General features: G+C 37.4%; 1 protein-coding gene and 1 long non-coding RNA gene across 7 annotated transcripts in view; one reads left to right on the top strand and one right to left on the bottom strand.

The window, feature by feature from the left end:
- The window catches only part of LOC309436467 (serine/threonine-protein kinase Sgk3), a 59,658-nt gene that overhangs the window by 35,297 nt on the left and 7,620 nt on the right, over positions 1-16,741 (top strand). For all 6 annotated transcript variants that reach the window (XM_082045667.1, XM_082045668.1, XM_082045670.1 and 3 more), the window contains exons 4-10: positions 1,879-1,951; positions 4,830-4,905; positions 10,914-11,001; positions 12,774-12,823; positions 14,119-14,176; positions 14,984-15,067; positions 15,165-15,296. In XM_082045667.1, the coding sequence (XP_081901793.1) occupies positions 1,879-1,951; positions 4,830-4,905; positions 10,914-11,001; positions 12,774-12,823; positions 14,119-14,176; positions 14,984-15,067; positions 15,165-15,296 (561 nt within the window). The remainder of the gene's footprint in view (positions 1-1,878; positions 1,952-4,829; positions 4,906-10,913; positions 11,002-12,773; positions 12,824-14,118; positions 14,177-14,983; positions 15,068-15,164; positions 15,297-16,741) is intronic.
- The window catches only part of LOC309436469, a 26,774-nt gene continuing 13,098 nt past the window's right edge, over positions 3,066-16,741 (bottom strand). Inside the window, exon 3 of the long non-coding RNA XR_014183349.1 lies at positions 3,066-3,908. This is a non-coding gene — a long non-coding RNA (uncharacterized lncRNA). The remainder of the gene's footprint in view (positions 3,909-16,741) is intronic.

Below are 16,741 nucleotides of genomic sequence, written 5' to 3'. Positions count from 1 at the left end.
ACAGAGTAACACTTGTTTGCAGTGGTATGGTTTCAGTTAATTCCCTTATTGAGGAGTTTGAATCAACATTCAATAACCATCAGAGCCTGATTAAAGAGAATTACAGGGTGTTTCTTTTTTTAAACTTGGGTTTGCTTGAATTTCAAACTCAAAATCCACTTATCTGAAACTTTTGGTTTTTTAATTGTTGCTTGGGATCATCGTGTAATGAGAGAAACTTCCCATTTACTGGTTGCCAAAACATCTGAAATTTGCGTTTGTTCATTATGGTAAAAATCACTGCAAAACTTAAAACATCGACATAGATAAATTTCTCTTAAAATCAGTAGTTTACTTTGAAGTATTGAAGGCAGTGAACAGACCCTTGTTTCTTAATATAAATGTATTGATAAGTCAGTCATGGCAATTCCTACCTGCAGTTTCATAGCCAAATTTTGTGGCAGTGGTCCAAATAAAATAGGCCTCTTCAGCAAATAAGTGTGGATTTATTGGGTTTTTTTAACTAGAAGAGGACTTTTCCCCTTTTACATAGTGGGCAAGTGGTGCAAATACTTGCTCAGCCATGCGGTCTGTTATGTGTCCGTGTCATACCCTCCTCCAGTTCTTTGTGTTTAGAGCCCACAATTTCTGCTTTAACAAAAGAAGAAATAATTCCTCTATGATCCACATAAGATTGCCAGCTGCTTCCCTCTGCCTCTGTTTCCCTTCCATTGCCTCTATGAGAAGCAGTCAGGCTTTTCTCCCTCTGCCTCACCGAACACGGGTTTGTATGTGGCAGTGGTACGCATATGCGCGCAGTGAGCTTGGAGCTGTTGGATACACCATGCTGTGTTTGCCTGCCTCTTGGGATAGACTTGCAAGTGATGCGGAAACAGTGTCCCTTTTCCCATACCTGCAGAGTGCCTGTTGGCAATGCTGTTCCCTTGCCACTGTCTCTTGCCATTCAGTTTCACGTTGCTCTGCGGTTTGTTCAGGACTGGTTTTTCTAATGCATGTAGGGGTGGAGGTCCTGGGGAAGCATAACCCAGAGGACTTTTAGTACAGTTTCTATTCAGTGTAATTTGTATAGCATAGTACACCAGAAAGAACTTGTGCTGCCAACTGGAAGAGATACTGATGTTTTTAAGGAAAGAAGAATTGCCAGCTACTGTATTAGAAAACTGCTATCTTAAGGAGGATGAGAGTAGAATTGTTCTTCTGGAGTGCTTGAAGATGAAGCAAATGTAATCATGGATTGGCTTGTGTCTTTTTTTTTTTTTTTAATCAATTCAGTGCTATTGTATACAATCCTCTGGGCAGTTTATCAAGTGTCAAATATAATCAAATTATCAAATGCAGTATCATGAAGTAGGCTTTTCATCCTTTTACAATTTTGACTTAGGGGTAGACTACCTGTGGTTTCTAAAGCTTTAAGAATGTTTGGGCAAAACCCAGAGGCCTGTATCCCCAGCCCATCTTAAGACTCACCCCTGTGCAAGCAAACAAGAAAACAACAAACCCAAGAGAGATAGAGAATTGATGGAGCAAGAAAGTAAACAGGAAAATAAAACCCACATTGAAATTCTAGCCTACTTTTTTAATCTAGCACAAGTGGAAAACTGTTTTGGCAGTATTGCAGAAGACAGCTGCAATAGTCCATAGCTTTCTAAAGTGAGATGGCCTTTGAATTTAAAAGAGTATGACTGGTGCAAACAAGCTGAGTACAGATTGTTTGGGGTTTGTTTTTTTTCCCCAATTGTATGATTAGAGAAGATGGCAGAGAGGAACAGAATTACTAAGAATCAGATGTTCCAACTGTTAATCAGAACACAAACAAAATGCAATTATTTCTAGGCACTTTGTCTAAGCACAATCTAATTGTATGTGTTTTGTTTTCAGCTAAAGAAGCAATTTCCCACCATGAACCTGAAGATTCCAGCTAAAAGAATATTTGGAGATAATTTTGATCCCGGTAAGTTATCATCTTATTACTCATTTTGTCAGTTTCTTTATATGAAAATTGATCTATTCCAGCCTACAAGAAGCTATCTTAGATGAGTTTTACACCAGTTCTCAAAACAATGACTAAACCCAAGTTTAGTCATGCTTCAGTCAAGAGCAGGAGCTGGCGTAGGTAGGTATTCTACCTTGGGATTGTGAACAAAGTAACACTTAGTGGCCCAGGGCCTTTCTTGTGCCGAAGGCTGTAGCTTCTCCCAACCCTCCTGTGTTCAGGATTGTGAGAGATTTTCAACTGTCAGGTGTGATTTGCCTTCTATAAAAGCAAAAGCCAAAACCCAGAGTCTTCTGAATGTATGCCTAGTAAAATTTAAACTTCCTTTGTGTGACTTTTTTTTTTTCCTCTCTGAAAAATGAAACTACAGGATTTATCTTCAATGACTTTTGAACTCTCTATATCTAAGTGTGCTTCCTTCTGCAGTTTAGATGAAACTGAACCTCTTCCTGTTGTTCCACTTACAGAAGCCTGTCTGATGTGAACATGATGTGATCCAGTTAGCAGTGATGGGTCCCAGTTAAGCTTGCTCTGCCCACATCAAAATACTAATGGAAATGTGTATTGAATCAACCTAGGTGGCACCACCGATGAATAAATAAAAAAAGCAAATGAGGAGGCAAGGCCTTTGCTCTGTGTGTTTGTACCCTTCATTCAGGCCCTTTTTACTTCAGGGTTTTTCTGATGGTCACTGGGCACCTCTCACCCTCCCCGGGCTTGCTGATGTGATCAGACTCTGTGTAGTTTCACCTCCTCCTGCACCTGTTTCCAGCATGTAATTTTTCTCCTTTGCTGAAGAACAAGTGAATCCAAAGGTGTTGAACTCTTGGGACATGTTGTTTGGTGTGTTTTAAAGTTCTTTCAAACATTAATTTTTGGCAGCTACTGTTAATCATCTGGATCCTGATGTGAAGCTCCCTTTTATTTTTTTTATTAAAATTATCAAATGCAGGTGTCTGAGCACTGATGTCCTCTTCTGGTGAAAATGTAAATGATTGCCAAAAGTTCTAAATGTGTTGTGTCTATAGGGACTTCTTGTTTCATTTAGTTTCTTTCGTTTTCTAGTACCTTGAGGTTTTCAGAGCTGATCTGCTGTACAACCAAATGTACCAGTGGATTTCTTGGAGGCAAATTTAGGAAACTGGAATTTAAATATGGAAGAAAAAGACCCAAACCAAAAACAAACAAAACCCCCCTAAAACTTTATTGAAACTACATATGTAAAAGGATGTTCTCAGACTTGTTTTAAATTTCTACAAACTATGCTGAAATCCTTGAAGCATGAGAAACAATAGTTCTCAAGATGTTTCTTGCTGGGGGGCAAGGTGGAGATGGAGCCATGATGTTCATTTAATAATTCTGTATCTTAACAGTGATTTATTGAAGCTTTGTAATGTTTCTGCTGGCTTCTGAAATAAGTAGCTTATTTTACAGATCTTGAAAAGATATTTTACTTCTGTCAATCCATGCTTAGGTATGCAATATTGTACTATTGCATTGGAGTCGTAGGTGCAGCAGAGTGAAACTTAGATATCCCTTTTCCCAAAATCTACCAAAAATACCTTCATAACCTAAATTGTCATTAAATGCTCCATTTTTATTGTCACTTAGGTAACTTCAAAATTAATCTTGTTTTAACTTCAAAAAAAGGGACAGAGGGAGATCATAAAAAACAGTCAAAATGCAGAACTAGAAAATTACAGAATACGTTTGAGCTGACGTGATGCAGGTGTTTTATCCTCAACAATGTGGACAGCTCTGTAGGCTTTGAGTGGCTGATGGCATTATACATCTTCTGCACTGAAACTGCTGATGTTGGTGACTCCTGTAGCATCTTCATGCAAATTTACTTTCCTGTTTGATGTCAGTAATTTGGGGTTATTAAATACCCTTAAGAAGCATTGAGGGATTATATCTGTGAAAAAATATGAGCATTTTTCTTAATATTTTAAATACAGATTTTATTTGAAATTCAATTTTTAAATTTTAATAGTTGTCAGTAATCTATATGTGACAGAGTCTTGTGAAATTGGAGTATATTGAAAGTTAATAAACAAGTTAAATTTTCTTTTTCCATACAAATTATTGTTGACACGAGTAGTGAAAGGCAACATTACTCTGGTTTACACTTGTTGTGTTAGAGCTCTCTTTCTATTTCATCCCCCTTGTGTGTCATTCCATATTGCTGAAAAAAGAGTTATGTGTTTTAAGCTTTGGATGAATGTGGAGATTCTGAGGATTTTTTTTGTTTGTTTGTTTGTTTGTTTGTTTGTTTTTTAATTGGAGATGGTGTTCAAAATCGAAGCAAAAGCACTTTACTTGGTTATCTTTAATGGTTACATCCAAGTGCCTCCTGGCTGGATGAATTGAGCAACTTGTATGCTGCCATACCTGTATTACAGAAATATGCTGCTTGGTGGGACTGTTCATGTGAAAACTTGTGCAACTGATACCAAGTTTTGCCTGTGGCTTTGGTTTTTTTTGAGTAGAATCGAGTCCTGAAGGGCTCACCCATGCAACGAAGGCTGCACAGGTTAGCCCATGGTGGTTGCACACTGTTCTTGAAGCCCTTCGGTGCACTTTTAATCCACCTGGCTTTCTACATGTTCAAGTAGTGTTGCAGAAGAAACTGAAAATTGTTCTCTTACCTCACCTGAATGTTTTAAACTTGTGATTTTCATATGTAAAACCAATCCTATTCTGCACCAGTCATAAACCAATCTCTTTTTAACTACTGTTTAAGTCATTAAAAAAAAAAACCTAAATTGGAAAATAAGTCTTTTTTGCAGGATGTCTGATCATTCTAATAAATCTACCTCTTTTTTTTTTTTCCTAGACTTTATTAAGCAGAGAAGAGCAGGACTGAATGAATTCATTCAAAATTTAGTTAGACAGCCAGAGCTATGCAACCAGTAAGTAGTTTCATTTCTGTTTTATAAGGACTATTTAAAAGACATGAGATGTCAAATAAAAAAAATGCAAATTAAGTACTTTTAACCAGCAAATGTGTTATACCTGTTCAGTGCCCTTAAGTATAATAAATAAACTTCAATATGACTGTTCATTCATTCAGGAAAAATCTACAGATGAACAGTATAAAAATACTTTCGTTTTCTGAAAATTGATCTACAAATAAACTTGCAGGCAGTTAACTGATCTTAGTTGAAAGGGTGCAGATTCCAGTGTGAACTCTGTTGCTGTAAGGCAGGTGTTTGTTTTGTTGATAGCTTTAGTGTTTGAGGGCTCTGCTGTCACTTGCTACTACATTGCTGGGAGTAAGTCACTGCCTGCATCCTTTGGTTAGAGCAGTTCGTGTGTGAACTTGAACCAAGTAGCTTGCCTAGGTGGTTTGGGATAACCAAGCTGACCTGCCTAAAGCAAGTGACTAAATTTGCACATAAACTCTTCCATCAGAAGAAATGTGGGTGTGTTAACCTCACCGGTGGGACAGTGATGAATGAGAGATGATGTGCTAGAGTCAGCTCCAGTTAAAACTGGAGGATGGTGCTTCTGTGTGTGAACTAATTTGGGCAAGTAAACAGCATGTTTCTTCCAGTTTAAATCTATACCTAATCAGTTTAAACCAAATCCATGCGGTTTTCTATGTTGCTTGAACTAGTGAAATGGTAAAGCTCTGTGTTTCGTTTTAGTGTTGAGTAAATGTCTTTAATATGTATGCTTTGTTTACTTAGCCTATCTGTACAACCTGTGAAACTGCCCATTTTCCACAGGAAGAAAAATGTCTAACAGAATGTTGCTGCAGAGTGTAATCAGATTTTTTTTTTTCCCAACAAATGAACTATTTAATGTCCTGTTAAATTGAAATATGTACTTCCTTCCTTTTTTTTGGAAAAAAAAAGAGCATTTTATATGTACTTCCTTATTATAAGTGGAAAAAATTTTGAAACAAAGTATTTACAGTGGAAGAGTTTTCCACCAGGTTTGTGGTCATAGTCAGCTTCTTCTGAGGGAAAGAACAGAAAGCATTTTAAATAATTACTGAAAGCTAATCTGTTTTGTTATATTAGGAAAGGACACTGGTGGTATTTAGCACAATCTCCCCCCCTACGTGATTGTCGGTGTGTCCAAGTACCAAATACTGTGTCTCAAAACATACTGTACTTGTTCTCGAAAGGTGAAATGGTACCTTTTTATGCACATCACAAAAGTGTGTGCTAAAAAAAAAAAAAAGGCAAACCTCAAATCCACTTGTCTTTTAGATTTTTGTGAGCTTTTAAAATGGTTTTACACTGAAATGCATCTGTAGCTGAATCCACGTTCTTTAACAAGGCACTTAGCCTGTCTGATCCATCCAAACTAACTTAAAATACTATTAAGAAACAGGTCTTCAAGTGTTTTGGTGCTGTCGAAAGTGTTTTAAATCAAGTTTATTAGACATAGCTCTACAATAAAAACAAAATAGAGACTGAAGTTTGTCATGTGCTGTTCTCCTATTCCCCAGCCTTTATGTAACAGTGATTTATGTAGTAGAAAAGGCAAGCCTTTAGTTCACAGTTCAGTGCAAAAGCATTTAATTTTAAAGTAATTTCTGTGTTGTTTTTCTTTTAATTACTGCAAGGTACTTTGTTTTTCTGGAGTGAACTTTTACTTTTTGCAGTGCTCCATTGCAACAAGTCATATTAATAATTACAAAACCTGTCACCTTTTCTGTGTGCCAATTAATTTTATTAGTGAAGAAATGTGAAAATGTTATGACTTTGTTTTGGTGTGGTTTTTTGGGGGAGTTTGGTGTTGTTTTTGGAAAATCTGCTAGAAACTACTCAAGGAATGTGTGGTGGCTGAGTCTTCACAGGTAGTTCACATCTTTGCTTTCTTAGACCATTTTGCTTTAATGTGCTAATTAAATTTGATATTAGGTAAAATAACTTCTGTAAAGCTAGTAATATACAAGGAAGACTTTGCGGGTTATGCATTCTCACAGAACTTTAAGGCAGGCCACCTTCCATTACATCTTTTAAGCATTAAAACCAATATCAAGATGTCATATTTTTAAGTCCTACCTAGGAAAACGGTTTCACGAAAGCTTAAGGATGGTTCATAATGATATCCTCATTTCTGCAAGGGAAGGCACCTGAACATCTAAGGTGAAAAGCAGAAATGTCAGACTTGTGTGTCCAAAGATGGTAATGTTTACATTATTCTCTGAAACATGCAGCATTGTGTTCTTCTTTGTTCTTGAGCCTGACATGTTTATTGAATATTGTATCAAAGCCAAACCTTTCTGCTCAAAAACAAACCAAACAAAAAGCTGAAGTGCGTTAGGGTGATTAGAGAGACCCTATAATGGTTGATAAAGATTTTCCTGCTGTCAGGTGGAATAGGGGTGAGACGGATCAGTGGCTTAGACCCAGTTGGGAGTTAAATGGACTGACTTCCAGGTGCATTTACTCAGTTAACTGTATTTGATAGAGAATTCATTCTCACAGGTAAAATGCAGATGTTGCAAAAAAAATGTCAGAAGGGATAGAAGTTTGATAATGCATTCCCCTTGCTGCCTGAGTAGTAGCTGGGAGTTGGCTACTTGTGAGCACTGTGAGGCTCCCTAAATCACTGAGCAACTACTCAAATTGGACTGCTCGCCCCCTCAAACGTAGGTCTTCACTGAAAAAGTAACACATTTAATTGTCTCTCAGAACATGTACAAAGAAAATCTGTTTGAATCCAAATGTATAATAGAGGATGCATTAAAGATGTAGTTATTTTTAGATAGTCCAAAGTAGCTCCTTAATGAAAATGAGAACATTTGCATAACACTTGAAGAACTTGAGGATGACAATACCCTGCAACCTCTGTGGGGAAATGAGTTATCAGTTCTTTAAGTGAGAAGCGGGGTTCTGCATTTGTTCCCTTGAAGAAAGAGTGACTAGATTTTTCTGGTTTTGAAGTGGGATGAATATAAAAATGAATATGAAACCCCTGGATTGTAACATATTGCAGTTTGTGTCAGGGAAAGCAAACCTTGCATTACATTAGTTATGATCTTTTAAAATCTTACTGTACCTGATGGCTTTTTGAGCCTCTGCTTTCTGTAAGAGCGTGAGTCAGCAGTGTGCCCAGGTGACCAAAAAGGCCAACAGCATCCTGGCTTGTATCAGAAACTGTGTGACCAGCAGGACTAGAGAAGTGATTGTCTCACTGTACTCAGCACTGGTGAGGCCCAGCTTCAAATCCTGTGTTCAGTTTTGGGCCCCTCACTACAGAAAAGATATTGAGGTGCTGGAGAGAGTTCAGAGAAGGGCAGTGAAGCTGGTGAGGGGCCTGGAGCACAAGTCTGATGAGAAGCAGCTGAGGGAACTGGGGCTGTTTAGCCTGAAGAAAAGGAGGCTGAGGGGAGACATTATCACTGTCTACAGCTACCTGAAAGCAGGTTGTAGCATGGAGGGTGCTGGTCTCTTTTCCCAAGTAACAAGTGATAGGACAAGGGGAAAGGCCTCAAGTTGTGCCTGGGGAGGTTTAAATTGGATATTAGGAAAAATTTCTTCACAGCAAGGGTTGTCAGGCATTGGAACAGGCCGCCCAGGGAAGTGGTTGAGTCACCATCCCTGGAGATCTTCAAAAGACATGTAGATTAGGTTCTTAGGGACATGGTTTAGTGCCAGAATTAGGTTAATGGTTGGACTCAATGATTTTGAGGGTCTCTTCCAACCAAAATGATTCTATGATTCTAAAGATGACGGTGTTGAGCATCCTTTTTTAAACTCTTTTCTTGATCCTTCTAATTTGATATTTTGAAGGTATTTTAGGAATAGTTTCAGTGTATTTTAAAATACCTTGAGTTAATGCATGTGAGCTAATACAGCATAGAAGACCCACTGCTATATAGCATTTTGCATAACGTGCTGCAATCTTGCCTAAGAAATTGCTACATTAACCTTTTTATTTTTAGTTACTACTTCTTTGCAGTACTTTTAAAATTACGAATGTGAACAATATAACATTGATCACTTGTGCTTCTGGCTGCCATGTATTGTGGAGATTGTTGAATACCCTGCAACCGTACAGCAGCCTTTTACTGTGAACGGAGTTTTTTTGTTGTTTGGGATTGGTTTTTTTGTTGGTTTGAGTTTTGGTTTGGTTTGGTTTTGTTGGGGGTTTTTGTTCGTTTTGTTTTGTTGTTGTTGTGTTTGTTTCCCTGCTGTGAATTCAGTCATGGACAAAGTTACTATAGTAACTGTCTGAGATGTATTACAACATGCTCTATTTAATCAGTCAGTTGTCCAGAATAGTTAATGCTGAAAGGTAATTAAGGTCTGATTTCATTATTCTGTCTAGTGAAAAGCATTGACCATAACTTTTTATTCTTGATGTTATCATATCCAGAGATTCTGAAACTTAAATTGTTGCATCATGAGCCAACGTTACTATAATATTCAAACCATAGTGATTTTTGTCTTCTTGAGACTCAGGATACAAGACAGACTCTGAAGCAGATCAGAATTTAGAGTTCACGTAAGATGGGAAGAATTAAACTGAAATGATGGTAGGAAGTCGTATGACCAGTCTTTTTGCTGCATTCTAAACCTGAAAGGCTGATGGTCACTGAAGCAGATTTCAAATAGGGTTTAGGAATACAGAAGGTAAGCGATGGACACTGGGAGCCTTAGGTAGTATGGCACAGGAATTAGGTTCGGTAATGCTAGTATGAAATACAGGAGCTGGAGCAATGTCAGAAACAGCTCATCTCTTCTGATCCTGACTTTAGAGAAGTGCTGAGGGTGAAATGGCTTGAAAATAGCAAAGCATGTATATCTACTTCTGATATAAAATTACTCTGTTTTATATATACTAGGGTTAAAAGAGCAGCTGCATAGTAAGTTAGTGCTTTTCCTGTACTGAAAGGCTCATGCAGAGTTTCCAATCAATGACTACCCTGAGACCTTTTCAAATAACTTTATCTCAGAAATTTAGGTAAGATTTTTTTTCCTTGATAAGCAGGTTGCCTTTTAGTGAACTGAAGGAACGTGAAAGATTCAAATCAACTCTTCAAGTGGTATACAGGCTATACCTGATACCCATTTGCTTAGGAATTAGTTTTGCCTCACTTGTATTAATTATTCTTTACTCCCTCACTGTACTGTGGTTAAGAAAGCCATTACATTCTTTTTAACTTAGAATTGGTTAGTCTTGCTTCCTGGAGCAGCTTCTCAGAATTCCCCTCTCTTCCTTCTTTTCTTCCAGTCTTCTTCCCCCAGCCCCCACCAAGACAGAGCTAGAAACCAATGCTGAAGTTAAAATGCACCTGCTTAGGTACTGTGGGAAGCTTGTAGTCTCTCTTGCTGGTTCCTGAAGGGTAGCATTTGTGTCATGCAGCTCACTGGAAGGATTCCTGGCATTGTCTTGTCAGTGCCCAGCTAGAATGCACTCTGAATACAAAATCGCTGTCTTCTGCTTTAAAGCAAATGGGGATAGGAATGTTACTGCCACGTACCTCTTGGAACATGTCTCTCTCTTTGGGATACGGGCTACGTATTTAATTCTGTATTGTGTTGGACTATTTCATTAATTTGGAAATGTAAAAGTGGTTTTAAATTCTTCATTTTTTTGAAAGAAAATTGTTTTCCTGGTGGTTGCTAGCCAGTTAAAACTCATATCTTCTTCTAATAATTACCTTTTAATGCAGTTCTGCAGAGTGTTTCCTTATGAAGTCTTCATGTATATATACTTTAACATGTCAGGTTTTTGCAAGTGGATAATTTTATGTACTCTATGTAACACATTCAGCAGTTGAATTATGTTGCTATAAAGGCATGTACACAGTCCTTAATTACCAGAATTTAAATATAAAACTTCATGATGAGTAGCATCTCTGTAGGCTGCTGTTTAATCCTATGCTTCCTGTGGTTATGGCTGAAAATCATGCAGATTATTGGTGTGCTAATGAAGTTAACTGTGTTTTTAGCCCAGATGTCAGAGCATTTCTTCAGATGGATAACCCAAAACACCAGTCGGATCCATCTGAAGATGAAGATGAAAGGAGTGGTCGGAAGGTAATAAAAAAGAAGTAGTAGAGTTTTCTAAATTTAAGCTGCTTGAGGGCAATCATAGGTATACTATTTACTGAAATTACTGGTTGGTTTTGCAATAAATCCCCTCCATGTTATTTTAAGCAAATGTGTGCCACTGTGGGCTGTAAGATATTTTTCTGTCATATGTGGAACTGCAGAGAGGGTAAAAGTGATCACTAGCTTTGTCCTGCTTCTTCCCCACTTGCTGTATGGGTTAAAGAAATACAGGTTTAGTCATAGCTTAGCTGTCACAGTTTTTACAGTCTCTTCAAAGGCTCTTGCTAAGAACATCTGGCAAGGAGCAGGGCAGATTGAATGTTTGTCTTTTTGTTGCTTGTGTGTTGTTTCGTTGTTTGGGTTTGGTTTTTTTTTAAACAGGGAGAGAAATATAATTTGGAGGAGAAAATGCAGTCTTTCTAAAAGTCACTCAGGAACAAAGATGGATTTGATTTCATTTTACATATAGCACTGTGTGAGGTCTCAAGTCTCTTTTGTCACACAAGCCACTCACTACATAGCTAAATGTATTCTCTGAAAATTAATTTACACCCTTCAGAAACAGTGCTGCTTGAAAAAAGGAGTACTTCTAGGAAGGCAGAAGTGCCATATTTAAGCTTGCTTTCTCTGTGGCTTACTTCTGGATATACAAATGTAATCTTAGTACTTCTGTTCTTATTCAGACCCTGTCAAAGATATGAGTTGTCATTTTGGTTTGTGTGATCCACAGCAGATTGAGAGTTTTCTCAAAGTGTCATTTCAAAGATGCTTAGTGACCTGAAGCATACTTTTTGATACCAAATTCACCTTCTCATAGTTACAGTAAGTGATGAAGCTGGAGAATAAGGAACAAAAATAAGCCCTCAAGAAAAGGAAAATCTTAAAACTTCAATAATAGCTTTTTAAAAACTGTTCAGTGCTATTGCGTGATTGGCTCTTATTAGTGAATAGCAGCATCCTGCGCTGCTGTCAGGGATTGTGTAAGAGTACTGGTTTTGTGATGCCTGCTAGCCTGTCCGCAGGTAACTTGTGTTTGAAGGCAGTTTATTATTCTCTAATAAAGTCCAAAGCCACAATGAGGGTACAAATACTATTTTTTTTTTTTAATCAAAAACAAAATGGAGAAAATTACATAAATGGCAGTGCCTTCCTCCTCTCCCTGTAATTAAAAGTTCTGTCTGGGTGTGTACTGGTAAGATTCATGCCATTCCTGGAACTGGGTTAGTTAACCTTTAATATCAGGGTATAAAAGGTTGGTAATGTTTTTCGTGGGGTGGGGAGAATGTTCACTTTTGTTTTTTTCTTTTTTTTTAAAGCACAGTCTTTCATTAATTATTCTTGCATAAACAGTGTGGGTTTAAAATTATTTTATTGGTAAGATCTTGGAAAATTTAGAATAAGAGATAAAAAATACATTCCTAGAGCAAATACAGAAAAGTTCTGGATCAGGAGCAAGCTGTTTGTTGAAACAAGCTTAAATTTTTCTTCCTAATCTTGTCCTCTGTGTCTGGACACAATTATTTTATTATCTTCATCCTTTAATATGATGTATATAGAAATGATTTGTGACAAGGTGATGATAGACAGCTATTTCAACTTAGAAAGTTCCCAGTATGGATGTTAGATCTCTGTAACAAATGTGAAGTTACAGATTGAGCAAATTAGTAGAGTATTTTGGAATTAATATTGGTTGAAATGTAAGAGAGAATTAAATAAATAAACCCACTAAAAATAAACCTCTTTGTTTCTCCCAACAGTTAAACTCTACCTCACAGAATATCAATTTGGGACCATCTGGAAATCCTCAGTAGGTATCAATTAAATTTAATTGAAATGTAATTAATTAAATTGTATTAAGATTGATTTTAAAACCTGTCAAATTAGACCGAGCATAATTATTAATAATATGAAAAGTTATTTGGATATATGCCTTTATTTGTTGATTTGCACTGCTCGGGAGGAAGCAAAACATTGAATCCTGTGCTACATAAACAACCACTTCTAAAATACTTTTTCCTTTTCACCTTTGGATTTCGTTAGTCTGCTATTCTTTTGCTTAAGGATCTTACAGCAAAGATGACCTCTCTGTATTGGGAGTGGTCACACAACTCTAAAGAATACGAGCAGTTTCTGAAAACAAGTTGGGTTTAATGCATGGCGAAGGAGCAGCGTATCTTGTTGATACTCCGAAGCTAGTTACTGCAGTCATAACTTGCTTTTCTATTTGGTGTCTTCTGTAGAGTTTCTGTTCTCAGTTCTGTGTGAATCTGTGCTTTTCTCATTTATGAGATGACAGCTATTTTGGTTTTGCTTTCATCACAGATTTGTTCTGGGCTAACAGGAGGAAATGCTTAATAGATTGCAGTAAGAAATGAAATTCAAGAGTACTTCCCTTCAGGGGCAATGAATAGAGAGGTGTATGGTGATGTAACTGTTGTTTTGGAATTTGAAAACATGGATAATTGTTTTGCTGACAAAAATATCTCTGCATTGTATTTAGGAAAAAATGAGGGAATCCTGGGAAATAACTGAAAGGAGAGGTAATGTGGGAAATGGAAAAACTGAGAGCGAGTTCATATGTACACACAGAAGAGGAAGGTGCTAGGGCCTCCATCCTCGTGTTGTAATTTAAAGTGAGAGGGGAATGGCTGGAGGGAAGGATGGGATAAGCAAAAGGAGAATGGATAACAAACAGTCCTTCCTTCCCTCCTGTAAGATTGAGAATCCATTTGGCCCTCTGAGAAATAAGCTCCAGGAAAAGTCCTGGGGAATTAGAGACTTAAAAATTATAAGAAACTAGACCATGGAGAATAAAAGAGTGGTCTTGCTCCCCCTTAACATCTTAAACTTACAAAATAAAATAAGCGCAAAGGATGTAACTTGAACACTTTCTCTGGAGGAAAATGGAATTGCAAAATGAAGGGGAATTATCATCTCAGAGGGAAGGTCTGCAGAAGTCCAGGCGTTGGGTAGAATGAAGGAGGATGCTATACAGACGGTTTTTCTCACATTACAACTCAAGTGCTACACTAGACTGCTCTATACCTGTAAAGCTTGTAATTTCTACCCAGGTGACCTGTCTCCTTCCTAAATATCTTTCAGTGCTAAACCAACAGACTTTGATTTCCTGAAAGTTATTGGGAAAGGCAGCTTTGGCAAGGTAAGCTTGCTTATCACCCTGTCTTACCACAGTGCAAGGATGCTAGCTGGTGTCTTGTGCACTGTGACTGGTGGTTAGACTTGGCCAGAGGTTTTGGAAGTGGTCTTAGTCTGGGATGGAATAAAAACTGTCATACTGGATCCTTGGAACTTGCTGCTTCGTTATAGTCCTGCCATTTCTTCCCTCGTGTGGCAATCGTTGGCACCATCAGTCACTTGTTGGGAATAATAAAATGGAGCGTTTCCCTTTCTTGTTACAAGCCATAGGGATCCTCTGTTTCCCCCAGGGAGGAAGGGAGGTACCCTGTGCTTATGCAGCAGCTGGAGGACAAATTGTGCATTTCCCTTTGTTGGCACAGACTGTTTTGTCAAACCCTTAATGCTGTGGAGCAGCGTGAGCAACAGCCTATTGAAAAGTTACTTAAATGTTGATATTCTACAAAGGTGCAACAGAGAATCCCTCTTGAAATTTTTGTTTTCACGTTACTTTTCAAGTTTTTGTTTTCCATTAAATTATCTTTAAAGATTAGAGAACCAGCTGAAATTGATCTTGATAGAGATTCAGCAGGTCCTGGAAAATGAATGTTATAACTCAGACTTTAATGATGTCACTATCATGACAGATTTTACTGAACTGTAAACTCACTCTATTGGTGACTATATTGCTAACGGACTATATTAAAATCAGAGAAACTTAACTGCAAAGAAGGGGATGAATACTTTCCAGTTATGGTGAAATTATGAAAATATTACTAATAGAATGTGAACTGCAACAATCACATTTCTTCATTTATTTTGAATTTCACAGGTTCTTCTTGCAAAACGAAAACTGGATGGGAAATACTATGCTGTCAAAGTGCTGCAGAAAAAAATTGTTCTTAATAGGAAAGAGGTGAAGAGAAATATTCTTTCTCCACCCACTTCCCTTCCTTTTCCCCTCAATTACAAAATAATTGCTGTTTACTTATTGATCTTTTACTTCCTTACAGCAAAAACATATTATGGCTGAACGTAATGTGCTTTTGAAAAATGTGAAACATCCATTTTTGGTTGGATTACATTACTCGTTCCAAACAACGGAAAAGCTTTACTTTGTCCTGGATTTTGTTAATGGAGGAGAGGTATGTGGTGGTTGTGTTTGGATTTCAGTCCCTCTAGTTTGCTAATTCTAAGTGGGAGGAATGAAGTTATCTCTATTATGGGCTGTGGTCGGTATTCTCCCAGTTTTGAAAATCCTCTTGTTATCTGCTGTTTAACTACTGACTTCTATAGCTTCCTCTTCTTGTCGTCAACTTTAATCCCAAATTCATGGTTGTCAGATACAAACTTTTATTATACAGTTACATAAATGTACCTTTATTACAAATTGCATTGTTGACATTTTTCACCATGTCAGACTGTCTTTTCCGCTTGTATCTGCATTAGCTGACATGCTAGTACTTCAAAAGCAGAAGGAAGAAAGGAAACCGTCAACTGAATTTACTACATTGATACTATTGGCAGTCTTGGGATTATTCTGTAGCTTCATGTAGTTTAATTACTAATTGCTAAATAGCCTTATTGTCAGGATTCTTTGCCTTGAAGTGATGCTATCTGAGAAGCCATTAAGTAACTTGAGGGAAAACTTGAGAAAGAAAGGGAGAAAGTCTGTAGATGTTTAAATATACTTCTGGAGCAGTTTGTCTTCAGCTAGGGACCTGCTGCTTTTTGAAGTACACAGTACTTCCAGGAGTGCTCAAGAAATTAATGTATAAACTGATTGAATAGCCAGTACACATAAGAAGGTATAAATGTTGCTTCCGTTCATTCAAAAGATTTTGTGGAAAATCAAGGGTCTTGTAGACTAATAATACGTGGACCTATCTTGGAAATGAATTGTGATTGAAGCAGTGTAGTGAAAATTTTTTGTATGAAAGGAACTATTCAATATCCAACATACATGTTTTAAAGAAGAGCTGTATGTCACGTCACTTGCTGTGTTTTCAATTTGGTAATTTATTGGTGTAAAATGTACACATTTCAGAAGGTCTTAGAGGTGCTGAAAGCAGAACAGGAAAGAAGGGTGAGACAGGATCCTGTTGTAGATGATAAAACTCTGGTATCTGAAAAAGCACAGGAGGAGTAGTAGTTTGTTTTGGCATATCTCAAGCCTTCCTATTGTGTCACTGCAGCTGCGTATACACAGACAAGTGTAAAGTATGTTGAATAAACTAGTATGAGATGTGAACTGGGGTATGCACTAGGTCAAATTCATATGGCTTACTGTCAGTATTTATGATACAGCTAGAGCTGGTGAACTGACCTTTTTAAGTGTCAGAGTTGGGATAAGATAGGCCTTTCTCTTCTCTAGTGTACTGTCATCTTACTTAAAAGGTATGAGCGAATTCCTGGTTTGCTCTGCTCTCAGTTCCTGGACACAACTTCGTTTGTCATTCTCCCAGGCAAACTAAAATACAGTTCAAAACAGCTTTCAAATTTGAATGAAGCTCTTGGTAAGCTCTGATGACTTTTTATTTTTTTCCCAAACTTTGTATGTGGAAAACAGAAAAAAATCTAAAAAAATTTA

Source organism: Streptopelia decaocto, assembly GCF_964273445.1.
Source record: "Streptopelia decaocto genome assembly, chromosome: 2".
Lineage (NCBI taxonomy): Eukaryota > Metazoa > Chordata > Aves > Columbiformes > Columbidae > Streptopelia > Streptopelia decaocto.
Note: the sequence above shows the minus strand (reverse complement) of the source record. Positions and strands in the feature narration are given on the sequence as shown.